The 27,366-nt window shown below is 40.0% G+C and overlaps 1 protein-coding gene across 14 annotated transcripts in view; it reads right to left on the reverse strand.

Moving 5' to 3' along the window:
* RAPGEF6 (Rap guanine nucleotide exchange factor 6) overlaps positions 1 to 27,366 on the reverse strand; it is a 247,086-nt gene that overhangs the window by 165,331 nt on the left and 54,389 nt on the right. For all 14 annotated transcript variants that reach the window (XM_043491153.1, XM_043491154.1, XM_038413806.2 and 11 more), the window contains 3 exons: positions 21,486 to 21,556; positions 21,023 to 21,079; positions 13,513 to 13,596 (listed from right to left, as the gene is read on the reverse strand). In XM_043491153.1, the coding sequence (XP_043347088.1) occupies positions 13,513 to 13,596; positions 21,023 to 21,079; positions 21,486 to 21,556 (212 nt within the window). The remainder of the gene's footprint in view (positions 1 to 13,512; positions 13,597 to 21,022; positions 21,080 to 21,485; positions 21,557 to 27,366) is intronic.

A 27,366-nucleotide genomic window follows, 5' to 3' on the forward strand; every position in this document is an offset into this window, starting at 1 on the left:
GAGATCTAGTCTTACTATATGACCCTTTAACAAGTCTGTCTTCCCCAACCGTAAAATGGAACTGAGACACTTAACTCTTTGCGAAAATAATTTCACTAATGTTTATGACGTATACAAAATCTACAACAACAAGCACCCTACAAAAGATGACAAGGTTATGAATATTTGTGCATTCATAGTAAGCTCTGGATAAGCATGCAGTAAATAAGGCAAGGGCCACAAAGTGAATGAGGAAAATTAAAATGAACAGCTGTTAATTCTGAGCACCACCCATCCTGTGCACTGAATGAGGCAGGAATTGAAGGGAAAAGCGCAGTATGTGATCATATAATTAAAATGATACTACATATGTTCAGAGCAAAATTAAAATTGCACAAGAAACCTTAATCTGGCATTTCCTAATTTACAAATATTTGACTCTGCAAACTAAATAAGATAGTAACAGTTTTGTATATAATGTTTAAAACAAGGATAAACTAAGTTCAGCTTCAATCAAATTAAGAGATGGGCGTGAGAAAGGGCAAAAGAAAATGTTTAGAGAATGGAAGAGACAGACAAAACTTAGTGGCAGTGCAAAGAGCAAACAATAAAATAAAAACTTAAGCTACTAAATAAAAAACTCCAAATGAGCAAGACAATTTTTGCAACAAGATAAAAAGCCTTTTCACACTGAGCCTGTACAAAGAAGGCCAATAGTAAAATCTTACCCCAAACTTGAAATCTGTTTTTAATAAAAAAACATATCACTACAATGTAAATACTTATACAGCTCAAATTTATCTTGGTATCCAAGTGCTGCTCAGGAAATGGAGATAATCTCTCCCTACCAAGAACTTCTCCCGCTGCAATACCTAAAAATTACGCCTGAGGATTTTTTGCTTACTTGTGTTGTGGGTATGTATTATGTCCATGCATATGAAGAAACTGAGGGAGCACTAAACTGAAAAACAAAGTTGTGCATTTAATTCTGAAGATGGTAAAGAGAAAAGCAATTCTTCTCTCTTTAGGAGTCAGTCCAATAGTTCAAGCTCCTATAAACTGTGTCTCCTGCACTCATTAGTATCCTGCTGTTGGTTGACAAGTCCATTGTTTCAGTATAATACAATGCTCATATGAAGTCACAGGCATTGAGGAGATGCCCGGTAGCTAGAGTAGTACAAAGCCTTGAACTCTCATGTAGATGTCAGATGATCAGTGTAGCTTTTAGCAACAGAAATTAGGTTTACAACATATTATAGCCATCTTACACACTAAACACTTTCCTATGAAATTAAAGCATGTTTCCTTAAGTCTTCTTAGTATTACACAGGGATAGAAACATGGAAGAACTGGAAAAATATATTATTCAGACAAAGCGCAAGGCTAATAAAGCAATACCTCTACGGAAACAAAACTAAAGACTAGACAATCTAATGAAAGCAAAGAAAGCATCAGCTGATAATTTAAACAGGAAATCCTCATTTTGGTACAGTATGTTACATCTTCTTTAAGGCTTGCAGAGAGAGAGACAAGAATGAAAATAATCCAATTGCCAATTTTAACCTCTCTAAAAAGAAATAGATGCATAGATACTAAGGTCAGAAGGGACCATTCTGATCATCTAGTCCGACCTCCTGCACAGCGCAGGCCACAGAATCTCACCCACCCACTCCTATGAAAAACCTCACCCATGTCTGAGCTATTGAAGTCCTTAAATCATGGTTCAAAGACTTCAAGGAGCAGAGAAGCCTCCCTCAAGTCAACCATGCCCCATGCTACAGAGGAAGGCGAAAAACCTCCAGGGCCTCTCCAATCTGCCCTGGAGGAAAATTCCTTCCTGACCCCAAATATGGCAATCAGCTAAACCCTGAGCATATGGGCAAGATTCACCAGCCAGATACCCAGGAAAGAATTTTCTATAGTAACTCAGATCCCATACATCTAATATCCATCTCAGGGGATTTGGCCTATTTACCCTGAATATTTAAAGATCAATTACTTACCAAAATCCCATTATCCCATCATACCATCTCCTCCATAAACTTATCGAGTAGAATCTTAAAATCAGATAGATCTTTTGCCCCCACTGCTTCCCTTGGAAGGCTATTCCAAAACTTCACTCCTCTGATGGTTAAAAACCTTCGTCTGATTTCAAGTCTAAACTTCCTGGTGGCCAGTTTATACCCATTTGTTCTTGTGTCCACATTGGTGCTGAGCTTAAATAATTCCTCTCCCTCTCCTATATTTATCCCTCTGATATATTTATAGAGAGCAATCATATCTCCCCTCAACTTTCTTTTAGTAAGGCTAAACAAGCCAAGCTCCTTAAGTATCCTTTCATAAGACAAGTTTTCCATTCCTCGGATCATCCTAGTAGCCCTTAATGTCAAGATAAATGTTAAATGTATGAGAAACAGATTTCATATCTATTGGAAATTTCATTGGTTTACATTCATTTTATTTCCAGAACTACAAAAGTCTTAGGTTAGGATTACAACATTATTATCCAATTATTGATTAGCATTAAAAGAAGTGATCAGACGATTCAATCATAATAATGTATTTGTTTCAGAATAGCAGCCGTGTTAAGTCTGTATCCGCAAAAACAGCAGCAGTACTTGTGGCACCTTAGAGACTATAATGTATTGGTTTATCAAGACTGTATGGCTAATGTTTGCCCAAAGGAGGCTTTGAACAGTTTCTTTAAAAACACAGTAAGCTTTGATTAAATATTTAGATAACCAAAAAAGCTTATTCATTGGAGTACAAAGTCTTAAACTAGATATTAGGAATCTACTGGTTTCTTGCTGGTGAAGCCAGAAAGTCTGTTCCCAAGCCAGAGTGCAGCTTTAAAAAACTGTCGTTAGTGTGCACCTGTTGATATCCAGATATAACATCTATATTAGAACTGAGAGCTCAAGTCACTGGTCTGCAACACTGTTGCAAGATAAATGCCTTCCACGTATTAAAATAAGTTTTTCTTTCATTGGCTTTGTTTATAAACCACGTCATTGCAGTAGACCTGTTTTCTTTTGATTCCACTGCTGTCTTAATTAAACAGTTTTGTCAAGCTAAACATACACCATGAAGAGAAAATGTGATAGTTGAGCTCAGAACACACCTTTTAAAAAAACAAACAATCAGTTCATTTTCCTCACCACAACTAAAATAAAAACATCAAGAATAAAATTTGATGCGTCTTTTGGTCCAAGTACCTGAAACTGGTTTCTGATTAAAACATTACTGAGGATCCAAATGTAAGGAGCAGCAATGTAAGTTTTCCACTCCATCTGTCCATACAAAAATAGGATTTTAAATGCTTATTTCAGCTTTATTTAATTCAGAAGTGAAATAGTAAAACATTATGCTTTACTCCGGGAATTCTTGTGCTGTTCTTTAACAGCAGAAAGGTACATTAGTATATGGATACCCTGGTCTTTATAAATTAGGCCTACATTCCACTTATCCTGAAGATGTTAAATAATGTGGATATGTCAATGTTCCCTAACTTTACAAAGAATCACAAGAAGATTCATTTGAAGTCTACAGAACACTAAATACTGCCTTGTAAATTTACGGATTGCACATAATTACACTCTGAGATGGCTAAAAAAGTAACTGGAATGATAAAATCCTGCAGGTATCCAGCATGTGGCCTGAATTTGTCAGCCATATTTTCCTCAAAAATAGCATCACATTTCATGCAAGTTTTAATATAAATTTCATAGAGCCACAACACTTACGCCCCAATCCTACAAACACTTAAGCACACGATTCATTTTACTAGCATGAGTAGCCCAGTTGATTTCAATAGTACAACTCGTGGCAGCAAAGTTAAGCATGTACTTAAGTGTTTGCAGGAACAGGACCTCAGACATTTTAAAGTACTTGGTTTTCAACCCCAAGGTCCAAAAAGCACGCTCAAGTAATATGGCATCCTAATATAACCCACCCATTTTTTAAAGTGGCTTACAGGTTTTATAAAGATATTGAGACTCTTTACTATAGAAATATCTCAAATAGCAGCAGCCTTCAAAACACTTTCTCGATATAAGCTCTGAACATAATTAAACCCCATTTTAAAGACAGTTTATGAACATACAAATTTCTGACTTACACTTGAATTATACAGATGAAATACATTAAAAACTGTCTTGTAAAAGCTCGGCTGCAGGTGCCATCATCTACGTTAGTCTGCCAGCAGCTACATATCACCATTCAAGACCTCGTCAATTTCTGAGAAGGACTGAGCTTGTAGCTGCAGCAGATGTCATTAGCACAGAGATAAACCTGAACAAGAGTGTAGCTGACAGGTCGTTGATGTACACATTAAACAGTATCAGTGAAAAAACTGGCCAAGATCCATGAAAACAGTGACTTACCTTTGTACGCAGACCTCTTCAACCACCCTCCAGCTCACCTGTCTTGAAGCCCTTTACGGTCATTTATGCTACCATAGGATATGACAGTGGAATCTAATTGGTGCAACAAGTGGTCAGTGACAACAATAGTTAATCACTTCTCATCACTGACCCACCGTCTGTCCCCCAGGTTTTGATATGTCAAGGCACCTGTCGTCATCACTGAACCAGTTTCAAACAAGACTGGACAATTGTGCGGCCAATCTTTAAATGAGGTTTTTCTAATGACCCCCTCATATAGCTGTGTTCACCTTGCATATCCTTAACGAGTGCCCACTGTTATATTTCGACAGTGGTCTACTGGCTCCCCACCTAGCCGATGACGACACCATCGAAAGGCTGGGCACATTGTGAATACCCTGAGAGATCATCAAGACTGTCTCTAATGCATACACATTCCAGCACACATTCAGCATATCTACAGCAATGCATTTGCCCTTTCAGACTTAATTTGCAAACACACAATCACTTTTCTCAACTATGAATTAAAAGAATCTCCCCGATATCCCCAAAAACTTAGAATAACAGTGAATGTTTAATAGGTAAGTGCATCTTATAAACAAATGTACAGGTAATGCCTTTTTTAAAGAATAGGAACATTTTGGATTTTTTTTTTAAACTCGGGAGGATCGACAACTTCCATTCAAAGATTCTTACATGTATAAACATTTTATTTTTCAAGAGATATCAGATTCATAATGACCATTTTTCCATTATGTGCTCCAAACCCTCTTTTCCATATAATTCATTACAGAAAATAAATAGATTCAGATTTCGAGAGGCAAGTTAGATTTTCTTCCATAGTAGCTGCAAATAAAAACAAATATTATTTAGATATGGCTCCTGCCCCCCCCCCCCCGAGACCTAAAAGGAGTTAACCATGCCTTGCCCCAAAAGGATCTATGGAGGAGAATCCTCCAAGCAGCCCAGAGAGGCTGCAGGAAGCACAGCCAATCAATCAGGGAGGAGTTGCAGGGAGCAACCAATCCAGTTCCAGTCGGCTCACATAAACGAGAGCTGCAGGGCACTGGCAGAGTAGAGTCAGTTGCTGCTGGGAGCCCAGGAAGTAAGGACTGTGTCTGTGGAGGACTGAGAGAACTGAAAGTACCCTGCACAGAGCAGTGGCTAGCTCCTGAAACTGACCAGCTGAGTTCCCTGAGGTGAGGGCGGAGAAGGTGATGGAGTGAAGGGGAAGTGGCCCAGGGAAATAATACACCATTGATGGTCATTACAGAGGAGCAGCAGGAAGCTTCTATTTACAGGATCCCTGGGCTGAGGCCCAGAGTAGTGAGCAGGCCTGGGTCCCCACACTGTCCCCTGGGGGTTGGACTAGATGACCTCCGGAGATCCCTTCCCACCCTGATCTTCTATGATTCTATGAAATGGCTGGACAATAAGATAGTGATACGCACCCCCCAGGAGGGGGATATCCAGAGGACAGAGTCGCGGTTCTGGGAGCTGAGAGAGAGCTGGAGGCGGGAGCAGAGACAGAGTGCTAGGGTGCAGACCACGGATATGGGTGTTTGCCTCGAGCTAATCTCCAGAATAACCAGGAGGTGGCACCAATCTGGCAATGAGGGCTGCACCCCGTGACACATGCCTAATCATTGAAAATAAAAATTACATGACAGTTAACTTCGACACTTAGTGTCTGTCCAATTTAGTGCTGATGCCTTGTTTCTCTCTCTTTACTGCATCTTACTCTATAAAGGAGACAGGTTTCAGAGTAGCAGCCGTGTTAATCTGTATTCGCAAAAAGAAAAGGAGTACTTGTGGCACCTTAGAGACTAACAAATTTATTTGAGCATAAGCTTTCGTGAGCTACAGCTCACTTCATCGGATGCAACAAATAAAGGAGACAGAAGTTTACACCTGAAGAGGTTTATTCCTACATCTACAATTTCTTTGAGTAGAGTATTAGAAAAAGATCTGTTTTGGAAGATAGTTAAAAAGAAGTTTTATATGTTGTACAACATTTGTTTTTAGTCTACAGTAATTCTCTGAGCAAGAATTGGAAAAATTTTCATTACTCACAGCTAATATTAGCTTTCTCTCCCCTTACTCCTTCCCCATACCACCCGTGCAACTCCCCACCAGAATATTTTAATACAGAGCAGTTACTGCTTTTATATTTACATAAACAAAGCTATCTGGGTCAGAAATACAAGACCCAATGGATTAATAATTTGACTGATTTTTTAAATCTAGTAGATATTCATATTGTACAATAAGATCAAGCAGCTCTTCTGAATTAATAAACTTATTCTCTTCAACCAGACTCAGCTATTCTAGCTGTACAACGATGTACTATGAAAATAACTGAAGTCTGATCAGTATCATTTTTTATAGCTCCCAGGATGCAGTACAAGCCCGTACTGCCTCCCCTCAACCTCTCCCCAAAATATAGCCTTGTTTGGTGTTGTATCTTCAATGATAATTGCAAATACAAACCTTCTTTCCCAGCTTTTTACGAAGTATTACCTTTCTCCAATATTACTTCCCAATATAAGATAGCTTAGAGCTAACTCCTCCACTTGAAAAGCTGGGGCGGGGAGGCAAATTAAACAAAACTCCATACCCTAGCAATATGCAATAATACGTTTGTGTAGTTGCCACTGAATGAAGAACAGGGGAACAAAGAGAGGAAGGAAGGTTTGCTTTCCCATGCAGGGGCCAAGGTACCTCAACTTAATCATTTCTCAAAATCTAAAGAGAAAGCCCATGGCCTTCAGGTCATTCACACAGAGGCTTACGTGGCTCCAAACTATTGCTCAGGCCCTCAACACCCACGACAGCACGGCTCCCTGAAAACTTGTGCTACCATGCGATCCCTGGCCATTCTCAGGCTAAATCCTCTCATGTGTGGGTTGGGAATATTTTGTGGGACTGCGCATAAGAAAAAGACAGTCTTCTGTTCTACCAGAAATCTTTGCTGAGGCCCGAAGAAATGAAAAAATAGTTCTTCTCAAGGTCCACTTGCTCCTTGCCTATCATCTAGGAACACGAGCCCCAAACGTGGCCCTTGCACAGGTGTGTTTTCACAGGGTTAGAGGGAGGGGGGAGTTATACTGTGTGGGCTCAACCTCCTCCTGTGTGTTCTGAATAGTTTATTTTAAACAGATCATTCAACAAATGAGCTGGGGTCAACAGGCAGCATCTCAAGTACTTTTCTGTCCTCATATTACTTTTTAAAATTAGCAAACATTGGCACAGTGCTTTGAAGATGCAATGCGCTTTGTAAGTACTGACTGTTTTAATTATTTATTTTAAATATTAGAATACTTAATTCCATCAGCAGCTTGCTTATGTGAAATTTGAAGCTAAGATTTAGTCTGAATGTAAAACACTTGTTTATTTAGCTTCCGGTCCTCATCAGTGTGATAAAGAGGCCCACCATTGCCAACAGACAAAAAATTCACTACTCTATGTCAGCAACTCCCATCAGGCCGGACGCATTCACCACACCCAACCACACCTCTTTCATGGGATTTATCTAGAAATAGTATACTGTAAGGTATCTCTAAAACTTGGTGTCACACTGGTCATAAATATCATTGTCAATATATGTACTGATTAGAACAGGTTTTCTGCCAAAGCATAGCTATGTGTCTGTACCTATCACTGATGTAAATTAAGCTTTGTAAATCAAAACAGGAGCTACATTTGCATTCCAAGTCAACAGGAGGATATGAAGTCAACATAGGGGGCAGCACAGCGGAAAAGAAACAAACAAAGGGCATATCAAACATTTACTGGACTATAACTGGAGACAAGAAAGACATTGATCATCTATTACTGAGGAAACCCCTTAAAGGGCATGGGAAAATCTGTGATCTGGTTTTGACTGAAAATCAACAGCTTTGTCAGAGACTGTATCCTTGGGAGAAATCTACTTTAATAAATAGGAAAGGTAACCATTAATAAGAGTAGACGTAGGATTGTGTTTTATATTTGTTTTTTATGTGTAACCATGTTTCCACTTATCTTTATTCACAATACTTTAAAATGTAACCTTTGATAATAAACTTATGATTTATTCATTGTAAATATATTTCAATGCTGTAATGTTATTAAGGACCTGATCCTGAGTCGTACCAATCAAGCTGTTTGTAGACTATTCCTTTTGGAATAGAAAATCTGGTAATTACTGTTAGTGTCCAGTGACAGGAGCTGGACACTACAGAGGTACGCTTCAAAGGAATTCGGGGACTGGGGTACCCCATGTATTAACCTGCATGGCAAAGTAAGGGATGGCAGAGACCTGAGTAGACAGTCTAGATTCTATAAAGATCAAGAAAACAAAACTATTCAAGGAACTGCTTCACAAGAAAAGTTAAAATAGTGACAGTTCTAAAATGTGCAACTCCCCTGTATGGCATATAGAGAGAAAACATGTCTTCAGATGCGAAAATGTAGCCTGAAATGTACCACACTACTATTGGGCACAATATTCATAAATGGCTAATCTTTCATTCACATTGAAGCTCTCACAGTGTGCAATCTGAGCACAAGGATTTTAGTCTGTTTGGTTTGGGGTTGGGGATAAGCGCTTGTATTTGTCAAAGGAAAGGGAGCACCAAGTAGTCTCTTTCATTATAAAATATGAAATTTTTTGGCTTTAGACATGGTCCATTGTTACTCATATTCTGTAGTCTTGTCATTTCTGATGGTTTATATCCTTCATTCTTTCTTGTTCAAATATTATTGGCATTCTATCTTAGCCAACCTTAAGCTTGAGCACACCACATTTTTTAAAAAAGATATATCATCATTAACTGAAGTGAAGAGCTCAGGTGTTTATAAACAATCGAGATTTAGAACACCAAAAAAGTACAAAGAATCAGAGCTTATTGTTTAAATAAATACCCATACTAAAATATGTAAGTTACCATGAAATCTTTACCTTCTGTCACAATACAGTTTTCTCTAGACTTGTATAAGTCTCAAAATCTAGTGTGTAAAACAATGCATTTTTTATTATCTAACAGCTATGGCAGAGTAAAACAGTACACAGCAATAATATATACTTACATTCTGTATATTACTGACTAAGTGTGTGTTTGGAAAGAGGATTTGGACATCTCAGTGCCTAAGTATTCCATCATAATCACACATGATCACAAATTTGAGCTCAATGTGACTCTTAAAATGTATCTAGAGCGTGTCTCTCAACCTTTCCAGACTACTGTACCCCTTTCAGAAGTCTGATTTGTCTTGCGTGCCCTCAGGTTTCACCTTACTTAAAAACTACTTGCTTACAAAATCAGACATAAAAATACAAACATGTCACAGCACACTATTACTAAAAAATTGCTTACTTTCCCATTTTTACCATATAATTATAAAATAAATCAATTGGAATATAAACACTGTACTTATATTGCAGTGTATAGTATATAGAGCAGTATAAATTAGTCACTGTATGACATTTTAGTCTGTACTGACTTTGTAGTGCTTTTCATGTAGCCTGTTGTAAAACTAGGCAAATATCTAGATGAGTTAATGCATTCCCTGGAAGACCTCTGAATACCCTCCTATGGATGTGTGCGTCCTTTGTTGAGAACCACTGATCTAGAGTACATAATTAAATGAGAAAATTTGCTCTGAAATGCTAAATTAAGATCAGAGTACTGTGCAGAGTCTGACTAAAGTTTGTACATTAAAGTTTTCCTTTCTTATCAAATATCTTTTTCATGCCAGGCAAACATGTGGTGTTTCTAACAGGCAATTTCATTCTTTTAGTGCCACATGACTGTGGGTAGAACTACTTCAATTCTTTTCCCATTCTTTTTTTCTTTCATAGAAAAGTTTAACATCTGCTTAGAAGAGCAAGACATAATTGTAATGTTTATGTGATTACAGAAGAGTCCAATATCAATGAAGCTTTTCCTTCTCATAGTTAAATAACAAAAACGACAACTGTTATTAACTCAATTGAGGTGGTTGGGCTCCAAATATATTTTTTCCTTCACGCCTTTTGTACATCATACACAGTGTCTCATTACCCAAAAGGAAAGAATGTTCATTTCCTTCCCAGATGATCTCACTAAGTAGCCACAAAAAACACCACCAAGAACCACTTGATATAGACTGTAAACAGTTTCATACAACAGAACATTCTTACCCTTATTATAGTCTGGCAGCCGCTTTCCCTCATTATCCACTATATAAGCAGTTGTAATCTCATTAATAATTTATGGCAGACTTACAATTTTTTTTTTTTTTTTTTTTACTTAAGTCACTTAAATCATGAACTCCTTAAATTCAGGTAAGCACACCATTTCAATGCAGTCTTTATCTAGGCTTTATGCACATACCCACTTGTGACAAAATTCAGGCACTGCTGAACTTCACTCCGGAATGGTTGAGAGTTTGATTTCCTGCCTCTAGTTAGATATTAAGCTCAAAAACATTTCAGTCCTATAAGTTTACCATAAAATTTGAGTGCATAGATGTAAATAGTGTGTGTCAATTTTATCCTTGAATGACTGATGAAGTATTCAAATTGAAATTGTGAGTCCCATCACAACGCTAATTTGCATTACTGATAAACTAGATAGTAAAACACTATTTTGACAGACAATTTGCATAAAGAAAAACAAAACATCTGAGTAATAGAATAAGAAAAATAATCAGGGCTGTCGATTAATCACAGTGAACTAATGCGATTAACAAAAAAATTAATTGCAATTTAAAAAATTAATCGCGATTAATCACAGTTTTAATCACATTGTTAAAAAGTAGAATACCAGTTGACATTTAGTAAATATTTTGGGATGTTTTTTGACATTTTCAAATAAATTCATTTCAATTACAACCGAGAATATAAAGCGCACACTGCTCACTTTATATTATTTTTTATTACAAATATGTGCACTTAAAATGATAAACAAAAGAAACAGTATTTTTCAATTCACCTCATACAAGTACTGTAGTGCAATCTCGGTCATGAAAGTGCAACTTACAAATGTAGATTTTTTTTTTTTGTTACATAACTGAACTCAAAAACAAAACAATGTAAAACTTTAGAGCTTACAAGTCAACTCAGTCCTACTTCTCTTTCAGCCATTCGCTAAGACAAACAAGTATGTTTACATTTAAGGGAGATAATGTTGCCCACTTCTTATTCACAATGTCACCAGAAAGTGAGAACAGGTGTTCGTATGGAACTTTTGTAGCTGGCATTGCAAGGTATTTACAAGCCTGATATGTTAAACATTATTATGCCCCTTCAGTCACCATTCCAGAAGACATGCTTCCATGCTGATGATGCTTGTTAAAAATCTAACGTGTAATAAAATTTGTTACTGAACTCCTTGGGGGAGAATTGTACGTCTTTGGCTCTATTTTACCTGCTTCTGCCATATATTTTATGTTATAGTAGTCTCAGATGATGACCCAGCACATGTTCATTTTAAGAACACTTTCACTGCAGATTTGACAAAACACAAAGAAGGTACCAGTGTGAGATTTCTAAAGATAGCTACACAGCACTTGACCCAAGGTTTAAGAATCTGAAGTGCCTTCCAAAATCTGAGAGGGATGAGGTGAGGAGAATGCTTTCAGAAGTCTCAAAAGAGCAATACCCTGATGCGGAAACTACAGAACCTGAACCACCAAAAAAGAAAATCAACCTTCTGCTGGTGGTATCTGACTCAGATGATGAAAATGAACGTGCGTCGATCCGCACTGCTTTGGATTGTTATCAAGCAGAACACATCAGCATGGATGCATATCCTCTGGAATGGTGGTTGAAGCATGAAGGGACATATGACTCTTTAGCACATCTGGCATGTAAATATCTTGAAACGCTGGCTACAACAGTGCCACGCAAACACCTGTTCTCACTTTCAGGTGACATTGTGAACAAGAAGTGGGCAGCATTATCGCCTGCAAATGTAAGCAAACTTGTTTATCTGAATAAGAAATAGGAATGAGTGGACTTGTAGGCTCTCAAGTTTTACATTTTTTTATATTTTTATACACAATTCTACATTTGTAAGTTCAACTTTCATGATAAAGAGATTGCACTACAGTAACTGTAGAAGTTGAACTGAAAATACTATTTCTTTGGTTTTTTTACAGTGCAAATATTTGTAATAAAAATATAAAGTGAGCACTGTACACTTCGTATTGTTATAATTGAAATCAATATATTGAAAAATGTAGAAAACATCCAAAAATATTTAAATAAAATGGTATTCTATATTTGTTTAATCAGGTGTCATAAATTGTCATTGGTGATAATATTTTTTTAATAGTTTGACAGCCCTAAAAATAATAATATGGAGTACATGTTTATATCATAATTAGCTATTTTTTTATGTTGCAGTGATGCCTAGAGGCCTCAATGAAGGATCATGCCCTCATTTTGTCCTGGCCGCTCCTCCAGGTACCTCCCCCGAAGCTCCCATTGGCTGGAACGGGGAACCATGGCCAATGGGAGCTTTGGGGGAGGTATCTGGAGGAGCGGCCAGAGTAACACACACACACCCCTGTGCCCCCCACCCTAACCCCCAGATCCCAGCTGCTCCCTGGAGCAGTGTGGGGGCAGGGCAGGTAGGCAGGGAGCTGCCCTGCCCCCAGTGTGCGTCAGGCTGGAGCCGCTCTAGGTAAATGCTCAGTGGTGGAGGGGGTGCTGTGGGGAGCTGGCGGGCCGCAGAAAATAACCCCGCGGGCCGCGTGCTTGAGACCCCTGGAATAGACTGTTACGCAGTCACATTTGTGAAGAGAAAACGAACAATGTCAACTCATATGGCCCAAAATTTAGATTTTGTAAAAATAAGATTTTATTAAAAAGAGTCCAAAACAAAAATAAACTTTTCCCTAAATTTAAAATATAATCAACAGGAGCCATTTTCAAATAAAAGTACTGCTGATGCAGTGTTTGCTATGTGAACTCTAACACACAGAGAACTAAAAATGGAGCATGGTAATTTTGAAAGCTACAATGATCTTCAATGTTCAATCAGACAGAAATATAAAAATAATGAAAAAAAAATTCTATTTGTAAGTTATTAAAAATGAAAAAATGAAGGTAATCTTTTTAACATATGCAAGGAAGTGTATGTTGATAATGTCCCTTTAAGCAATTAAATTAACTTGTACATACCTGCATGGGGGTAAAAACATGGAATCCTTCATAAGGACAGACCCAGAAAGAAGAATATACCAACATCTTGCAATAGTTTCTGAACTGTAGGAAAGAAAATCAAAATAACTGATACTGTCATCTATTTGAGAGCAATATAAAATATGTTATTTAAGTTATTGCCCTGGTACTGAAGCTCCACATCTACCATACTGAAGATTTAGACTGTAGATTGAAGTCCAAGAACATTGCTATACATGCTACAAATTAACATTTTAGGAGTATTCATTATATTGAAATGGAATGGCCTGTGCAGAATTTTAAGCTGAAATTTACTTTTACCCTAAATCTTACAATATTTTGAGCCAATTTAAAAATGAATATTCAAAAATAAAATTATGTTCACTTGTATTTAAAACATTTTCATTCCAAAGCATGTTACCAACTAAATACACAAGAATTATTTGATCTTGTACTAAAATTCTTTAGCATTTTAATAATGCACAATAAGTTTAGGAAAGGATGCGAGGAAAAAAAATTATAATATATATATAATATATATATATTATATATCCATCCCACAAAAAACTATGGGAAGAAATTAGATTAATTATTTAATTGTCCAAACAGAGGTTTAGCAAATACACTAGAACTAACATACCCAGCTATTTCTAAAATGCCACAGGATTTTTAAATACCAATAGCAGTCCGATCTAATGTTTAAAGTTCCCAATGCTAGAGCGCTAAGGTCAAGGCCCCTCACAACATGAAGAGGAACTGGTCAGTACCAACTCCAAGGAAAGAGTGCCATCTACTGCATCACCAATACCATGTCCACGAGCATGTCAGCTTTTTCTTCATGTGCCATCTATATACATTTGAAAAATATATTTTGGACACGCACGTACACACACACACTTTTAATGTGAGTTATGTGGTCCAATTCTGTAGGCACTTCTGAAAATCTCAACCAATATATTTGTAAAACCACTTAATTTTCAAAGTTACTAATATACTTATTTGCAGTGTTGTTGTAGCTGCATTGATCCCAGGATATTAGAGAGACAAGGTGAGTGAGGTAATATCTTTCATCATTAGCAGAAATTGGTCCAATAAAACAAGCTTCTAAACTGTGATGCTTTGGGAATCACTGAGACTAGTAAGGGGTTCTATCACCACCTTGCTTGTAACTTTGGATGTCTTAATGCTATATTACTATGGTGGCTCAGAGCCCCGACACCAGTAACCAGCCTATAAACATAAAGGTCTCAACCTTCCACCAGCTTAGTTAATCCTTCCAGAGTGACCTCAAAAAACCCCTCCAGTCCCAAGAACCCTCCAAATCAATCTCCCCGAGTTCTTAATCACCAGACTCCCAGACTTTTCCCTTTCATCTCCCCCAAAGGAATGAAGCCTGACCCTTATTATTAGTTCACTTTAGAAGGACACATTCCATAAAGTTTGCACACCAGAGGCCTGCTTGTGGTAAAAATATACACAAAGTTTATTTAATAGAAAAATCATAGCTCTGGTGTGCACTATGGGGTTCGGTCGAATTTAGCCACATTAGTTCGATTTTAAAATGAATGAGTCTACACAACCAACCCCATTCTGTCGACCTAAAGGGCTTTTAAAATCGACTTCTGTATTCCTCCCCGGCGAGGGCAGCCGTGCTAAAAATCGACCTTGCTGGATCAAATTTGGGGTAGTGCAGACCCAATTCGACAGTATTGGCCTCCAGGAGTTATCCCAGAGTGCTCCAGTGTGACCACTCTGGACAGTACTTTGAACTCTGATGCACTAGCCAGGTACACAGGAAAAGCCCCGGGAAGTTTTGAATTTCATTTCCTGTTTGGTCAGCGTGGCGAACTCAGCAGCACACGTGACCATGCAGTCAGCCCAGAATCGCAAACGAGCTCCAGTATGGACTGAAAGGGAGACACTTGATCTGATTGCTGTATGGGGAGAAGAATCTGTGCAGGCTAAATTCTGATCAAAAAGAAGAAATGCTAATATATATGACAAAATCGCACAGAGCATGGTGGAGAGAGGCTACAACAGGGACATACAGCAGTGCCGCGTGAAAGTTAAGGAGCTCAGGCAAGCTACCAAAAGACAAAGGAGGCAAACGGTAGCTCCGAGTCAGAGCTCCATACGTGTCGCTTCTATGATCAGCTGCATGGCATTCTAGGGGGGGACCCTACCACTACCTCACCGCTGTCCGTGGACACCTGCAAGGGGAGTCTCACGCAACAGAGATGAGGAGGAGGAGAATGCACAGCAGGCAAGCGATGAATCCATTCTCCCTGGCAGCCAGGACCTTTTCATCACCCTGGAGCCAATACCCTCCCAAGGTGGGATCCCCAACCCTGAAGCCGGAGAAGGCACCTCTGGTGAGTGCACTTTGTAACTACAATACAGGGTTTAAAAGCAATAGTGTTTAATGTTTGATTTTCCCTGAAGACTTGGGATGCATTCGCGGCCAGTACAGCTTCTGGAAAAGTCTGTTAACATATCTGGGGATGGAGCGGGAATCCTCCAGGGACATCTCCATGAAGCTCTCCTGGAGATACTTTGAAAGTCTTTCCAGAAGGTTTCTGGGGAGGGCTGCCTTATTTCGTCCTCCACGATAGAACACTTTACCATGCCAAGCCAGTAGCAAGTAGTCTGCAATCACTGCAGCACAAAGCATGGCAGTGAACGGTCCTGGATTTTGGTCGCATTCAAGCAACATTCGGTCTTATCTTTCTGTGTTAGCCTCAGGAGAGTGATATCATCCATGGGCACTTGGTTGAAATAAGGGAATTTTTGTAAGTGAACAGTAAAAGGATCCCACTCATGCTGGGTTGTTTGCACTTCGCTAAAAGGGATCATCCCAGAGAATAGCCATGACGTGGGGTGGGGGGAGGTGTGTGCTGCACATCCACCCGAAAACTGCAGCCCCTCTTTTTAAATGTGAAACCCAACTGGCATTGCTTGCTATGGGAAAGGATGGCGCTGCAGTTTGAAACCATTCCCACATGTGATGAAGGCAGAAGAAGCCAACACTGCATACCAAAAGGCTTACCATGGCTGCCTGGAAACCAAATTCTGTTGCCCAGCCATGTGTGATGTGTCACCATACCAGCAAGCGCTCAATATAAAAGGCAAAATGCAACCTTGTACCTAAAGCACATGTGCTGTCTGCTGTGAATTGCTTGATTCACTGTGAAAGAGTCTCCCTTTTGTTCTCAGAAATGTATCATTTTAAATTTTACTCTCTCTTTTTTTCTCCCCCCAGATAAAATATGTTTCTATGGTCCCCCTATCATCTAAGTCCCCGAGGTTATCACAGATTAGAAGGTGGAAAAAAAAAAAAAAACACACTTGTGATGACGTTTTCCAAGATCATGCAGTCCTCCCACACTGATAGGGCACAGCTTAATGCATAGAGGCATTCACTGGCAGAGGCTAGGAAAGCATTAAGCGAGCGCAAAGAGCAGAGGCAGGAGGCGATGCTAAAGCTAATGGGGGAGCAAACGGACATGACGAAGCGTCTGTTGGAGCTGCAGGAAAGCCAACAACAGCACAGACCTCTGCTGCATCCATTCTATAACCGCCTGCCCTCCTCCCCAAGTTCCATATCCTCTTCACCCAGACGCCCAAGAACGTGGGGGGAGGGCGGGGGGAGGCTTCGGGCACCCAGCCACTCCACTCCAGAGGATGGCCCAAGCAACAGAAGGCTGTCATTTAGTTTTGATTTGTAGTGTGGCTACAATAAGCAGTGTGGCCTTGTCCTTCCCTCCTCCCACACTCTACACCACCCAGGGTACCTTGTCAGTTATCTCATTTAAAAAAAAAAAAAATTAATAAAAAATGAATGGTTTCAAAACAACAGTTACTTTATTTCCTTTGCCAGCTGTGATTGAAGGGGGGAGGGTGGTTGGCTTATAGGGAATTAAAATCAACAAAGGGGGCGGTTTTGCAGCAAGAAGAAACACACAGCTGTCGCACTGTAGCCTGGCCAGTCATGAAACTGGTTTTCAAAGCCTCTCTGATGCGCACCGCGCCTTGCTGTGCTCTTCTAATCGCCCGGGTGTCTGGCTGCTCAAAATCGACTGCCTGGCGATTTGCCTGAACCTCCCACCCCACCATAAACATCTCCCCCTTACTCTCACAGATATTATGGAGCACACAGCAAGCAGCAATAACAATGGGAATGTTGGTTGTGCTGAGGTCTAACCTAGTCAGCAAACAGCGCCAGCAAACTTTTAAATGTCCAAAGGCACATTCTACCACCATTCTGCACTTGCTCAGCCTATGTTTGAACTGCTTCTTACTACTGTCCAGGCTGCCTGTGTACGGCTTCATGAGACATGGGAGCAAGAGGTAGGCTGGGTCCCCAAGGATAACTATTGGCATTTCAACATCTCCAACAGTAATTTTCTGGTGTAGGAAGTAAGTCCATTCTTGCAACTGTTCAAACAGCCCCGAGTTCCTAAAGATTCGAGTGTCATACACCTTTCCAGGCCATCCCACGTTGATGTCAGGAAACATCCCTTGTGATCCACCAGTGCTTGCAGCACCATTGAGAAGTACCCCTTGCGGTTACATACTGGTTGGCAAGGTGGTCTGATGCCAAGATGACAGAACGCATATCCCTATCGCCCCAACACAGTTAGGGAATCCCATTGCAGCAAAGCCATCCAGTATGACCTGCACATTTCCCAGAGTCACTACCCTTGATAGCAGATCAGTGATTACACTGACTACTTGGATCACAGCAGTCCCCACAGTAGACTTGCCCACTCCAAATTGATTCCTGACTGACCGGTAGCAGCCAGTCATTGCAAGCTTCCACAGGGCTGTTGCCACTCGCTTCTCAACTGTCAGGGCAGCTCTCATCTTGGTATTCTTGAACTTCAGAGCGGGGGAAAGCAACTCAGAGTTGTAGGAAAGTGGCCTTATGCATGCAAAAGTTTTGCAGCCACTGTGAATCATCCCATACCTGCAACACTATGTGGTCCCACCAGTCTGTGTTTGTTTGCCTGGCCCATTATCGGCGTTCCACTGTATCAACCAGTCCCACTGCTGCCACGATGTCCCAATTGCCACAACCCGTGCTTTCAGGAACGTCTGTGTCCAGGTCCTCATCAAAATCGTCCTCGTGCTAGCATCCATTTGCCTGGTTCCGCACGTTTTCCAAGATAATGCGCGAGGTGTTTACAATGCTCACAACAGCAGCGGTGAGCTGAGCGGGCTCCATGCTTGCCGTATGGCATCTGCACGGGTAACCCAGGAAAAAATGCGCAAAACGATGTCTGCCGTTGCTTTCACGGAGGGAGGGAGGGGCGACTGACGACATGTATCCAAAATCACCCTCAACAATGTTTTTGCCCCATTAGGCATCAGGAGCTTAACCCAGAATTCCAATCGGCAGCGGAGACTGTGGCAACTGTGGGATAGCTACCCACAGTGCACCACTCCATAAGTCAATGCTAGCCACGGTATTGAGGACACACACATGCTGATTTAATGCGCTTAGTGGGGACATACACAATCGACCGTATAAAATCCATTTCTAAAAATCAACTTCTCTAAAATCGAGCTAATTTCGTAGTGTAGACATACCATCGATTCAAAGATGAAATAGTAAGGAAAAGAAATACATACAAGTTATATAGAAAATAAACAAAGATGCAATCTCAGGCTTTACACTTCTATATTAGTTAAGTTTCTCTTTTCTAATATTCTAATACAGTTTCCTAGCATGCCCTGTCCTAGAGAGAGGATCCAATCTTTTGCAGACAGCACTTCAGTTAGATGTTGTCCCTCAGTTCCCCAACGTCCTTCACTTCAAACCCCTTCTCTTTTACGAGTTTGCAGTTTTTGAACTTTTTTTCCCCAAGGTCACCTGAAGAAGAGCTCTGTGTAAGCTCGAAAGCTTGTCTCTACCAAAAGAAGTTGGTCTTTTACCTCACCCATTTTCTCTCTCAAATAGACTTAATTATTTTTGTCAACCTTAAATATTGCAATATTTTGTATTTACAATTACAATAAGACATATATGACAATTTGTTGGTTCTTTCTGTACCACTTCTGTATTATGGATGATTTTATGAAATTGTAACGAAGTTACTATCATGATCACCCATGAGTTAGCAGGGCTGTGTCATGTCTCTGCCAGGTTAGAGACAATGGTGAATGATAAGCACTCAACAATGGTCTTTTCAAAGTGACGCATACTTTGAGTCTATGGGATAGCTCTACTTGATAGAAGACACTTCCTCCTCTTTTCTAAGGGAGGTGGGGATTGGAAGTAAAGGAAAGTTACCAGGAGGCAGAACAAAAGAAGCAGGTGACCCCAGCAGGAGTCTATAAAGTGAGCCATTTTGCACCCCAGTAAGATGAGATTGGTTGCTGCAGGGCAGGGTAGGCAAAGGGATAGAGGACTCTGCCTGCCTGCCTACCTTCCTTCCTAAACCTCCAAGGTCTCACAAGAGAAGGACAAGCTAGGAAGTGAGGGACATTTACGGTTTCAGACATGTATTGTTTTATATGATCTGTAGTCTCCTCTGCTTTATGTGATTAAGACTAAAAGAGCATAAAGATGTTAGAATTGGCAATGTGTGCATGTATTGTGTTGACTGCTTCACAACTACTGCATGCCCCTGAGTGAGTTACACTGTAAATCTAAAAAAGCTTTGCACATTTTGGCGTGAAGTTCAGGGAGATGGGTGTATTTAATTAACAGGGAGTCTGAAGGTCAGTGCTGCACCCAGAGGGGTTCTAACACTCAGGGTGCAGATAGAAAGTCTGCACCCTGAAAGTGTGTGCCTAGGGACCCTGAGATTGGGCAGTGGCTAGACCAGGGATCTCAAACTGAAATCACCAGGAGGGCCACATGAGGACATTGGCACGAGAGCCACATCACTGACACCCCCCATCCCTCTGCCCCAAACCCCACTCCACCCCTTCCATGAGGCCCCACCCCTGCCCTGCCTCCTCCCACCCCTTCCCCGCCCCCATTCCAACCCTTTCCCCAAAGTCCCCACCCTGCCCCCTCCCTGACCCTATTCCAACTCCTTCCCCAAATCCCTGCCCCGCCCTGCCTCTTCTCCACCTCCTCCCCTCAGTGCACAGCTCCCTGCTCCTCTCCCCTCCTTCCTGGAAAGCCCTAAGCGCTGCCAAACAGCTATTTGGAGGTCAGAAGAGCCTAGAGGTAGGCAGAGGGCAGGGATGAGGCACACTGGGGTGGAGGATGAGGGAGCTTGGCAGCCACAAGAAATAATTCTGAGAGGCCACAGGGAGCTTGGCGGGCTGCAGCAAATAACATGGGTCGCATGTTTGAGACCCCTGGGCTAGACTCTGTTCAAGCTCCAGGAATTTGTAACACCCTGGAAATCCAGAGCACAGAGGCTTGGATTTCCCTCAACAATCCTAGTCGGTGATTAGGAAGGGGCACTCGTTAGGATCTGTGATGACACATATAATTTGACAAGCAAGCAAGCACTAGATTTCTCCACTATGAGAATGATGATTGTGTACTTACCAGAAAAGAACTTGGTTGCCCTTGTATCTTTCACAGCGAGCACTTGAAGACATTATTCTGAAAAAAATGAAACTTTAATTTAGCTTTTGAACTCTAAAATGTTTTAAATCTATTAATCTTTCAGCAATATCACTTTATTTAAGTATCAGGGGAAGTCATAAGAAAGACTACAAATTTGGCTTTGTTTCTTGAACCATAACTTTAAACTTAAATGAAATTCTCATTATCCAAATAGATAACACTCAACATATTCTCTGACTGTTTAAATCACTCCTACACACTGGAATTAACCATAGCAACAGTATAAGAACAGAGGTACTTCTGTTGCATATTTTGTGCTTTGTTTTGTTTGCCTCTTATTTCATATGTGCTAATATAAATGGAATACATATATTAGAGTATTGCAACGGAAAATTATATAGATATAATTTGTACTGGACTATGCTATCCCCCGATCCTTTACCTTAGCTGATGTTCCCTGAGATGTGACAATATGTCCATTCCATGAAGATAAGAATATATAGTATTTAAGTCCTGCAAATAAAAAGAAAATATCACTTGTATGCAATTCAGATTTTAGGAGTAGCTAATTTTCCCAATATTTGCCAAATTAACATATTTTTGAACAAAAAATAGAAAAGGAATCAGTTCAGGGCAAACACAGACCTGCAGAGCCAACCTACTCTAGGCAGTGGACACAATAAAACTGGTTTGCAACTAACACTTAAGTACTTCCGTGGGCAAGATCCTGATGTGGTTTGTTACCTCTGCATGTACAGCATTTATATAGAAGCATAAACGCTTATAGCTCTGTACAGTAAGTAGAAGACATCAAACAACAGTGCTTTGCATCAAGGCCTTACATCACCATTTTAAAGTTGGGTATACTTATTTTACAGAAGAGGCACAGAGAAATTGAGGAAGATGCTCACAAATCACAGCATGTTAGTAACAAAGAGTCAGGACAGAATCCAAACAACATACTCCCTTTGAAACACCTGAATGATTCTTCTTAGTCAAACTGGAAGTGTTGCATTTTGAGGCACTGCCCTCTCCTCCCATTTCTAGGACACTGGCTCCAAGACACTCCAAATCCTTGCCAGCACTGAAAGCAAGATACCTGCTGACTGGGACTGAGCCTTAGATCAAATGCTTGTCAGCACATACCACCACCAGAAAGGCAGCAGATTATCATCATGAGTTATTTTTACTAAAAGAATTAAACTCTGTTTCTAGTAGTAACTCGAGGTAGTAAGCATTCAACAAGCCTTTCTTCAATTATCTTCATTAAACATACATATGTATACATCTGTAAAGCTAGAAGCACAATGAGCTGTTTGCAGCAGCTAATAGATTTTTCAGCCACCAAATTAAAACATGCTACCCCAAAAAACATTAAAAATTCTGATTTTTACTTTAAAGATTGGTCCTTATATGAAAATACTCATCATGAGATACAGTTGTTTAAACCTCTCACTGCAAAAACTCTTTAGTCCCAAAAATATTTGTGCTGATAGAGTAGACCACATGCTAAGGCAAAAAACACTAGAGCTATTCAGCATTTAATTTACCATCCAGAACAGGTGTGCTGTTAGTTAGCATTGAACCCATGCATCATACAATACACACAAGTGTAAAACTCTCACCAGCTTGAACATTTGAAAACATGTGTTCCTAAGTTTCCCGTGACAGGGGATGCTATTCTGCAACATATGCCAATAAAGTATGAGTGTAGGCTTTGGAATTTACAGTAGCTTTTTTGTGAGAAATTTCTTGGCTTAGTACTCAGCTTCAGAAACATGATGGATATGGATTCTGTTCCATAAAAAGAAAGGTCATGGATGGTTTGTATGTGAGCTTTATTACAGTTTCAGATTCCTAATGCTATGAAAGTTGCAAAAGTTACTGATAGCTTATTAAGCAATCTAAAACTAAAGCATCTATCAATCAAAGGGCTTATTAGCATGCTTTAAAGTTCCAATGGTGAATTGCTGCATATCTAAATCTTAAGCAAAGCCCTTTTATTACGGGTTCTGTGTAAATATGATCTTTCCACACAGAAATATTACAGTGATAAACATTTTTGTGATCGCAATAAGTGAGGCATGTATTTTTCAGTTCAGTGTATGATGAAACATTACATCATGTACTAGTTATAGAAAGTAATCTTTGAAGAAATCAAGTGTAACTACTGGAAAAAAAAACACTTTCAACCAAATTAAAAAATCTTCACAATACTGTAGGGTCACAGTTTATTTTAGCATCCTTACTTGAAATACTGTAGTCACAGCTTTTGTACAAGAATGGGTAGAAACAACATTACCTTATAACTGAATTTTTCTCCTCATATTCCACTACTTAATATGTGTTTTTTAAATCCCAAAATAAAGTTGTCAAGGTTCCTTTCCCACTCTGAACTCTAGGGTACAGTTGTGGGGACCTGCATGAAAGACACCCCTAAGCTTATTCTTACCAGTTTAGGTTTAAAACTTCCCCAAGGTACAAACTTTGCCTTGCCCTTTGACCCTATGCTGCCAGCACCAAGCGTGTTAAGCAAAGAACAGGGAAAGAGCCCACTGGAGAAGTCTTCCCCCAAAATATCCCCCCAAGCCCTACACCCCCTTTCCTGGGGAAGGCTGATAAAAATCCTCACCCAATTTATACAGGTGAACACAAACCCAAACCCTTGGATCTTAAGAACAATGAAAAAGCAATCAGGTTCTTCAAAGAAGAATTTTAATTAAAGAAAACATAAAAGAATCACCTCTGTAAATCAGGATGGTAAATACCTTACTGGGTAATCAGATTCAAAACATATAGAGAATCCCTCTAGGCAAAACCTTAAGTTACAAAAAGACACAAAAACAGGAATATACATTCCATTCAGCACAGCTTATTTTACCAGCCATTTAACAAAGGAACTCTAACACATTCTAGCTAGATTATTTACTAACTTAACAGAGTTTGAGACTGCATTCCTGATCTGTTCCCGGCAAAAGCATCACACAGACAGACAGACCGACCCTTTGCCCCCCCCAGATTTGAAAGCATCTTGTCTCCTCATTAGTCATTTTGGTCAGGTGCCAGCGAGGTTACTTTTGCTTCTTAACCCTTACAGGTGAAAGGTTTTGCCTCTGGCCAGGAGGGATTTTATAGCACTTTATACAGACAGGTGGTTTACCCTTCCCTTTATTTTTATGACAAAAGTGTTGTAAGTAATCTTTGAAACTCAGAGCTTCCACTGCTTTTTAACAATTTGTAAAAACACATTCACTATTGACAAAGTAGCTTTGATCAGGACATGCACGCAAATGACCATCATACACACAGGATGGATTTTAAGATTTTACGGCTGCAACTTTATTTGTTGAAAGCTGGGAGGCACATTACATGCCCCACCTGTCGTATCATACCAGACATTTAACTAGATCTAGTGCAGTGTTCAGGATGCCCACCATACAACTAATAAATTTCGTAGACCTGCTTGGGTGCACCCTCAGGAGTCCACTTGCTTCTAAATCCTTTCCACTTTCCTTGCATGGAGACAAAAGTAGAGAGTTTCCAGTTGAGGACTTCACTGCGCAAAGACTTCATTTCTCATGTCTTCCCATAAACAAAAGACCACCAGCACAATCCCAGGTCTCATTTACTTCTGGGGGCTGGTCCCTTTTATCCTTAGGTGCACTGGATACCAGCCACAAGTTGCAACAAGCAGACACAGGACTTGTTTACATGGAAAGTTAGCGCTAGTGTGGCCAGGTGCTCGGTTTGCGACTGGAAAGTCCAGTTGAAAAGGGGACCTTACCGTATCCAGTCAGATCTACTCACCGGACACCCGAAGTCCGGTTACTGCAGACAGCAGAGAAGGGAAAGCACCAAGTCATCACCCGTGCCAGCCCCCAGTCAGTCAGGGCCACCCCATACATGTTGGGCAGCCCCAGCACGGCAGGAGAGTCCCTCTGGACCTGGGCGGGGGGGGGGGGGGAGAGAGTAACAAGCGATAGAGGGGAAGGGGGAAAAAAGAGGAATGGATGGGGGGAAGAGGAGGGCAGGTGCCTCAGGGGTGAAGGGGGAAAGAGGTAGGGCAGGGGTGGTGCCTCGGAGGAGCAAGGGAGGTCCCGGCATTCCTGCTGGAGTGTCCAGTTTTTAAATATTACCAAGTTGGCAACCCTCGTTAGTGCATGGCAAGCCATGATGTGAATCTGTAGTGCACTAGCCTATCATGTACTAACTAGCCATGTGGACCCTGCTACTGTGCACTAAAAGTTCAATAGTTAAATGTTGAATAGAAGTATGTCAAAGTGCACTACAGAACTTTTAGTACTTGGTAGCAGGGTACAGAGCTACCAGTTACTGTGCAGCAAGCTAGTAAGCTGTAGATTCACACCCTGGACATGTGCTAACTGTCCATGTGGACAATCTCTCAATCTTTTTAAGTCTTAATATTATAACATAACTGTGTCTCCATGATGCTGCAAGGAAGGCAAGAAAACACTCTCAGCAGCTCTGGGGGGATAGTGCATGTGCAGTCTGGTCAATACTAGGAGCTGTGATGGGCTTGGGCATGCTCAGTGAGGATGCAACCTTTGGAGATTTGAGAGATTAAAACTGAAAGTCTCTGCTGAGCATGTGCGAAGTACAACTTTTTGGAGCTTATAACCTCATCAAGTTTCAGCAGATTGTTCTGAGGATGGCAAAAGGTACAACTCTGACAAAAGACACCGTATTTCCTTATCAAAGTTTAAATCCCTGCTCCAAAGCTAAAACTATTCAAAGAAAAGGTTGCCAGTATTATTTTTAACATGGGCAAAACAATGTCTCCTCCCCTAGCCTTGTTCTCAGAAAAAGTAGGCCATTTTGTTGAAGTTTTCTAGCGGGAAAAAGAGGCAGCCCGAGGCAGACACCTGGCATGGAAAATTTCAGACTAAATGGTTAAAGTTACACAAAGTTATAAGAAGCCAAAACAGGGTCTTACGAGGCACGCCTGGCAACCTTACTGCTACCAGCTCTGCCTATAATCTGTAGACAGCTGTTGAAAACAGATGCTTAAAAAGTTATATTGGGTAGGTGGGAGCTAGGAGGCTAGTTACTTTTTTATACTATTTTATATATTTAAAAAGTGCAAAGTCACCAGTGACAGCACATATAATGACCACTCAAACTGTTTCATATGCATGGACACTTCTACTGATCTGGTCCGTCCAGCCAGACCTTTTAAACGGTCATTTTGTTTATATGCTTGAAGGAATAATATTTGTTGTGCTCCTTCATTTTAAGAGTAACACAAGCACTGGGAAAACAAAGTATTAACTAACAATAGATAACTCCTAAAAAGAAACCTCCAGTTTAATTAAAAACCTGCTATTTAGATTAAGATATATGGATGTTAAAAGGATACTATTTCTCCGTTGGCAATTTTTAAAATAGCGAGACAATGGTTTACACCAGTATAGGTTTTCTGCAGTTTACAACTTGCGTAGGTAAAAACGCATGAGAGAGGCAGGTTTTCAGGAAAGTACTAGTGAAAGATTGTTCGATAGGAAAGCAATTATACAATGCCCAGAGAAAAATGGCTGTATTTTTAAAACTTAAGATGGCAAAGTTACTTAATATTTTACAGTCCTTCTGTTCAAGGAGGAAGTCAGGGATTTTATTACATCTTCCTCGCTAAACCCGATTTAACTCTTCCACAGCAAGTACGTTCAAACTACACAGGAGGTCAGATTAGATTATCATAATAATCTCTTCTCAAGGTAGATAAAAATCAGTGATTTAAAAAAAAATTAAAAAATCGGATATTTTGATAAAATGCTTTTTGAGGAAAAAAAATCTATCTAAAGATGCATTTAGCTCAAAGATACCTCATCATGGAATTGAGATTATAAATTCTAATTCTATAGTATGAGACAATATATTCATGTATTGTTTAAGAAAAGTTTTGTAATGAGTTTCAATAGTTCATGGGTTAGGGACCCAATCTTATGGGGCTCCAGGGGCTTCTGTATAGATTGTTTAGGTTAATCATTCTATCTACCCAATGCGACTCAGTGCTCAGTCTACAAGATACCATCAGAGATGCTTAGTTTTGCAGTTCTCAAACTGTGGATTTGTGTCTCCAGAGGTAACTTGCTTGTTAAACAGCAAAAAATGTTTTAAAATAAAATAAAATAAATAAATAGGTGAGAAACAACAGACCTCAACCCTATTGTCCCTCTGCAAATTTCTGTACACAGAGTCAATCCCTTACCTCTCTCTAAAAGTGTAAGGTTTCAAAAAGTTCAATGAACAGAAGATTGTTGGGGGCAGAACAGATCTGGACAAGGAGAAGAAGTCTGGAGATAAAC

The sequence above is a fragment of the Dermochelys coriacea genome, chromosome 8 (genome assembly GCF_009764565.3).
Source record: "Dermochelys coriacea isolate rDerCor1 chromosome 8, rDerCor1.pri.v4, whole genome shotgun sequence".
NCBI classification, from domain to species: Eukaryota; Metazoa; Chordata; order Testudines; family Dermochelyidae; genus Dermochelys; species Dermochelys coriacea.